Source organism: Seriola lalandi, unplaced genomic scaffold, assembly GCF_002814215.2.
Source record: "Seriola lalandi dorsalis isolate HSWRI2012SDOR001 ecotype SW California unplaced genomic scaffold, Sedor1 jcf7180002054688, whole genome shotgun sequence".
Lineage (NCBI taxonomy): Eukaryota > Metazoa > Chordata > Actinopteri > Carangiformes > Carangidae > Seriola > Seriola lalandi.
Genome location: NW_019525241.1, coordinates 967,395 through 974,057, shown reverse-complemented (window position 1 = coordinate 974,057; position 6,663 = coordinate 967,395). Strand labels below are relative to the sequence as shown.

The following is a 6,663-nucleotide window of genomic DNA, read 5'->3' as shown; positions in this document are numbered from 1 at the left end:
CATCATACATGCTACCTCACTTCCCCTTCTCACAACACTCCCCTCCAATGCTCCCTTCCCATTGGTCTGCCGCGAACCCAATAGCATGACACCTCTGCTGCTTTTGCAAATGACAGAATTTTTAAGAGGCTTCCTGTTGGCTGCTGAACTGGAGATTTTGTGGCTCTTGGGACCAAGTGAAATGTGTGCAAATTTTTATTTATTTTTTTTTGTGCAAACATCTAAGTAAAGTGAAAAGGGCAGGGGAACTAAGCCTGTGACGGAGGTTGAGAGACAAAGGGAGACAAAGAGAGAGAAGAAAAGCAATGCTGCACTTGCTGAGAGTATTTTTTTTAACAGAATCTTAGGTAAAGAGAGTGTCCACCATTTATATTAACAGTTTTATCAACACAGGAAGTGGTGGTTTCCCATCTGTCATGTTTGGCAGACAAGCGGTTTCAACTCCGCAACTACAGCTGAGCAGAAGTGACAGGAAGCAGCGTGGTAGATGTTGGGTTTCTTTTCATGCCTACTCTTGTTTTTCAGTTCAACAAAAGGCTCTAAGTGCAGTGTACGACAGGGATTACTAGCACGACGGTTCAGACAGCTTGAGTCGGCGCAGGCAGAAATGCAGTAATTATTGCTTGGAGATCAAGTCCCTGGACTTTATTGTGGTGTCCGTTCCATTGTGTTTGTCATTTGTAGGTGTGGTCTAGTCGCGTTTGCAATGTTAAGTTATATATCATTAGACTGGAGTGACTGGGATAAAGGAAAATTCCTGTCTATTCTGGCTCTTAATCAATAGTATTTTCAAACAGAAGTACTGATAACCTTTTGTCTTACTTATTGAAGCATGAAACATGATTCTGCAAGTGTGCAAACATGCATGAATTCCCTGCACAGACTTTTACATGTCTATGCAAGAGATCTACCCTATAAACCAACTGACTATTATAGCAACATCTGCCCTCTGGACAATGCTCCATTTTTAATACTGGATGTACAGGAATACATCCAGTACATACAGGGAGTTACACAGTGGGCACTGGCCCAGCACTTGTTTGATATGCAGAACCACATACACTCCTTGCCTGCATGATTAGGGCAAAGAGGTCCCCCCCTCCCCTTTTTTTCAGAAGCATGTTTCAGCTGTAGAGGATAAGGCTGATGATATTCTGTATTATTGGTGTTCCCAACAAATCCTATGAAAAGACTAAATCCAACAATGTATTAGTCCGTCTCTCAGTGCTTTCCAACATCCCCATACTGTCTGCTGCTACCAGCCCCAAGCCCATTCATTCTTTCTGAAAATTTCCAAAAACATGGTCACATATGTATTCTTTCAATTTAAAAAAAGATTAATTTCCTGCACGCTAGTTTTTAATAAATGTTACTCAAGCAGGAGTAAACACTTCATTGAGGACTATTTTCAGCTGCAGCCCAATACACGTTTGGTGGACTAATGAGTATTCATAGTAGCAGGACAGTATACTCAATACTCAGTGTGATATTGACTCAAAATAGTCTACATTGTGTGCATTCATAATGTAATTGAACATAACACCCAGTGAAATTGTATGGCTGGTGTGTTTTTGATAGCTCCTCATAGGAAACACTGGAGCTCTGCAGAGACGAATTACAGGGGCAAGAAAAAGTATGTGAACTTTTTGGAATGACCTGGCTGGTTGTCTGCGTTGATTCATGACAAAATGTGATCCGATCTTCATCCAAGTCACAAGTTTAGCCAGACACAATGTGCTTAAGCTACTATCACACCAACAATTAAAATCTTGCGTGCCTTTATTGAACACACCCATTAAACATTCACCTCAAACAAGAGCTTCTGGTAGCTGCTGATCAGACCTGCACAATGTTCAGGAAGAATCTTGGTACCGTCTTTCTACTGAGCGGCTTCAGCTGAGCCATTTTCTTAGGATGTCAGGTGTGAGCAGCTCTCTTGAGGTCATTCCATAACATCTCTACAGGATTATGGTCTAGGCTCTGACTGGGTTACTCCAACAGGTGGATTCTCTTTGTCTTAAGTCATTCTGTAGGAGATTTACTTTCTGATGTTTAGGGTCATTCCTCAGCTGCAACACCCAGCTTCTACTGAGCTTCAGCAGGTGGACAGCCACCCTGATATCATCCTGTAAGAGACCTTGACAATCTTGTGAAAATACTTTCCTGACGATTATGGCGAGCGGTCCAGACCCAGAGGTAGCAAAGCCCCAAATCATGATGCTCCCTCCACCCTACTTTGGGATGATGTTGGCATGTTGGTGTGCAGAGCCCAATTCACACTATACATAGTGCTGCATGTTCTTCCACAACAATTCAAGTTTCATCAGTCCACAAAACATTGTCCAAGTAGAATTGTAGAGTGTCAGGCTGCTCTTTGACAAACTTCAGGTGGAGTCATGTTTTGTTTTGTTTTTTTGGAGAGCAACAGACTCTTCCGTGGCATCCATGACAGGAGACCATGCTCCATGATTTGCATATAGTCGACTCATGAACAGAGATGTTAACCAGCTCCAACCTTTTAGCTGTTACTCTGGACATTAATTTTACCTCACCGATCATTCTGCGTTGTGCTTTTGGAGTCATCTTAGATAAACGCCCACTTCTATGGAGAGTAGGCACAGAACTGAATCATCTGACTGATTAATATCTAAACTCTTTGAGGGGACTTTGTAACCATTTCCAGCTTTATGGAAATCAACTATTCTTCAACCCAAGTCTTCTGAAATCTTTTATATGAGGCCTGGTTCAAATCAGCAGATGTTTCTTGTGAACAGCAAACTCAAAATATTGGAGTTTTTTTTATAAGTCAAAGCAGCTTTAACCCACACCTCCAATGTTGTTTCATTGACTGGACTCCAGGTTTGATAACTCCTGCCCCCAGTTACCTTTTGTTAATGTCGTTAGCCAAGGGGTTCACATACTTTTTACAACTTACACTGTGAATTTTTCAGTATGGACAAGACCAATACAATGGTTTGTGTGTCATTAGTTAAAATACAGTGCTTGTTCATAATTCTAACTTGGATAAAGATCTGACCATATGGACAAATTTATACATAAATGAAGATAATTCCAAAGGGTTCACATACTGTTTCTTTCTACATATAAAGTATATAACGGGCTTTGTTGACACAGGCAATACTTGTAAACCAGATAAATTCATTGTTGGTTTTGATCTCCTCATTGGACATAATGTATGCTTTCACTTCTGTGATCTGCCCAGTCATCGATCTCAGTGCTTTGACATGGAAATGGTGGCGTGAGGAGCAGTGATGGAAAGTAGCTTTATATTTTAGGCATTTGTCTGGCGCTCAGAGTGACTTAAAGCAAGTGCACATAAAAAAACAGTTGTTTAAAAGTGAGTATTGAAAGTAGCCTAGCAATAAGATGTCAGAGGGAACTGGTGACCGAGTAGCATTGGAGGGTAATAAATAGGTACGTGGCTCCTACTGCTGCCATGAACTCATCCCGATTAGCCTGAGCAGTGGGCAGACTACGTGTGGGCCCTCAGAGCCGACTGTGCGTGAGGTTTGTCTCTCTCCATTGCCTCCCCAGGGCAGGGCGGCGCAGGGCAGCCACACCCTCAGCTGTCAATCCTAGGGGAGAAAGGCTAGACACAAGGAGCTGTGAGAATGGCCCCGCCCCTCGTCGCAAACCGACAAGGGGGCTGACAGCTCTTAAACAACCCCCACCCCACCTCCCACATACATGAAATAATCTCTACTATCCTCCCCCCTTTGTTTATTCTTTCTCGCCCAATTACCCCACCATTCCTCTGCTAAGACAATGCTTAGAACAGTTTCACTGACTGGTACACTCCCATTGACCTCTATGATAAAGTCACTCAGTGCAAAAGTAAGCTAATAAGTTTGCCTGACGACATGTCGCTTGACATTCATACCATCAAAATACAGCAACATTGCTAAAGCACCAAACACATGTGCTGTCAATAAAACTGAGACTTGGTAATGTGGTATGAAGTAATGGCATTGTTTGTTGAGGCTGATAAAAGTGGGTTTTCGTTCTAAGTTTTCAGCACAAAATTAGAACGACAGATCAGACTAAATTTAGGAATAACTATGAAATCCTAATTAGAAACAGGCTTCACTGTGCACTCATTTATTAACATCACAAAGGCCAGGATTTAAGGTGCAATAACTGAAATCTGTGATGGATGAGGTGTTGATTCACAAAAACAGTAGGCTTTGACGAAATTTATTGGAGGAAGTTAAACACAATTTATTCCTAACATACCACTGTATGTTTGCTGTGTTTGCCTTGTTTCAAATAAGGATTTCACCTAGAGCAATAGCAACTGGATTGTCTCGTCTGACCGTTCTAATTCTGCAGCCCAACGCAAACACTGACAATGAGTGAAGCATGTGACTAGGGTTGAGGAAGTGCAGGTAATACAATCCTACCTGAGCGTAGGGACCAATGCAGATCACACTACAACACAAATCAGTCATACAGTAATGCCTATGACTACACTTGTGTGGTTTATACTCACCCTCCACCTGGTTGTAGATGATATTTTTGCAGAGCAGGTCGTTGTGGCAGAGAACTACGGGGGAGCCCAGCACCGACAAGCTCTGCTGGAGCCACAGCAGCTCTTCTCGGAGGCACCGTGGGCTGGGCACCTCCATGCTCAACCTGGAGGGGGAAGAGAGTCAAAGATGATGAGAATACTGAGAAAAGGTAGGAGAATTAGGTATATAAATGGAAAGACAGATGGAGGTAAAGTCAGTATGAGCAAGTAGAGTTAGAAATAGAAGCAAAGATGAAGATAGAAACTGAAATTAAGCAAAACAAGGAGAAGAAAAGAAACCACATGTAGTTTACATAAGCCAGCACTGTGCAAAACAATTTATGTGGCAGTAATAGGAGAAAAGGTAAAAGTGATTCACTCATAATTGCACAGTCTAAGTGAAAGCACAAAATGAATCCACAAGATCTGGGTGTAGATCTACTGTTGATGAAAAATGTAATTTACTTAAGTGCAAGTACACACACACACACACACACAACATTTCTCAACTATGCTTAGCTTGACAACATGACAACAGCTGTGTTTCACATAAACAGTTTAGTTTAGTTGATTAGTTCATTTGTCAGAATATGCTGTGCTAACATTTTATTTTACAAGACAATTACTACACAGCTAACTATCATTTTGTAGGACCTAATCTGGTGCAACACAAAATGGAAAAACCAAGATTCAATCCTTGTGGTCACAAGAACTCCACCTATTAATTTTTGACTTCAACACACAAGAACTCTGAGATACTGTGAGTGTCGCAGTCTTTCCTGAGTCTTTATCAGCGTTTCTCTTACAATGTTAATATTAGTGTGGCCTCTGTGGAAATAAAAACATTATTATGACTGTAAAAGTCAATGTTTGTTTTGGATTCATTTTGGGTGCCAAAATACATGAAGGTAGTTGTTATATAATTTTCAAACAATCAAGACTCAATGGTGCCAAAGTATCCAAAGCATGTAAGAGATGCATGATAATCATAACTCAGTTTGCCTGTGATGCAGCACACCTGTTTTCTTTTGTGTCAATGTTGACACAATCTGAAACTTAGGTAACCTAAATATTTAGATGGAGATATTAATGGTTAATTCATGTAATAACAATTTTAGATAATACAAGATTAATACAAGGTTTTAAGTTTAAGAAATAAAGAGTTACAGTGCTGACTAAATGTAATACTTACAACTCGTTCCATGTTCTCTTTTTAAGTTTCACATTTTAGAGAGAACCTTTCATATTCTCTGGTGTTATATCTTAGGAATGACAGAGTTGCAAAGTGAAGTCACTCCTGTTGATATTGTGAAAGAAATTCCACCCTCCTCAGTCATGTGAGACATGTAGAACTGATAATCAATACTCTTGTGTTGTGCAATTGCACCTTGTGGTTGGTTGGCATATTTGTGACTCACTGATAAGGGAGGTTGGGAGTCATAGTTCCAGGTGAAGATGACTGAGAACACAAACATACAAGTGAAAAAGCCATATGTCTCCAAACAGCGTAATTGCAGCTCAGTTTTTTATTAATCAGCCTTCTTAAAAAGACTGTAAAAGGTCTAAAAAATAAAAAAATTACATAGATACATTTATTACATGCTTACTTTATGGGGCACATCGATGGCAAGTCTCTTTATACTCCAAATTCATGTTTTAAATCAGCACACTTTGGTCATTGCTTTGTGTTTTCCTCTTTATTTAGTCTTTTAAATTAGTAGTGAATTTGAGTATGATACTATTATACTGTTTTTAGGCAGTCTAAATGGTTTGTAATGCAAGTTATGCTCCATACATTTTACTTCTAGACTTAGACTTAGAAAAGTGAAGCTGGATTAGGCATTAAGATATACTGAAACATTTTAAGGGCGCCAGGGAAAAACTGTGACAATTAACCAGCCACATCTGAGGTCCTAGCAGACTTCAGTAACTCTGATCTACGACAAGGTCTCACCTGGCGTTCTGCTCAGGGTCCTCGAAGTACTTGGGGATGAGAGCAAAGTACTTGCCCATCTTTAGCCACATGTCAGACTGGGGCACCCAGCCATTATGGGCATGGATGGCATGGTACTTGGCCAGCTGCCTGGCAATGAGCCTGGAAGGTAGAAGAGACAGAAAATGGGGGGATTTGAATT

The 6,663-nt window shown here is 40.7% G+C and overlaps 1 protein-coding gene across 1 annotated transcript in view; it reads right to left on the bottom strand.

The window, feature by feature from the left end:
• etnk1 (ethanolamine kinase 1) overlaps positions 1–6,663 on the bottom strand; it is a 15,356-nt gene that overhangs the window by 6,123 nt on the left and 2,570 nt on the right. Inside the window, exons 3-4 of the mRNA XM_023422919.2 lie at positions 6,483–6,623; positions 4,511–4,653 (exon numbers count right to left, since the gene is read on the bottom strand). Of these exons, the coding sequence (XP_023278687.1) occupies positions 4,511–4,653; positions 6,483–6,623 (284 nt within the window). The remainder of the gene's footprint in view (positions 1–4,510; positions 4,654–6,482; positions 6,624–6,663) is intronic.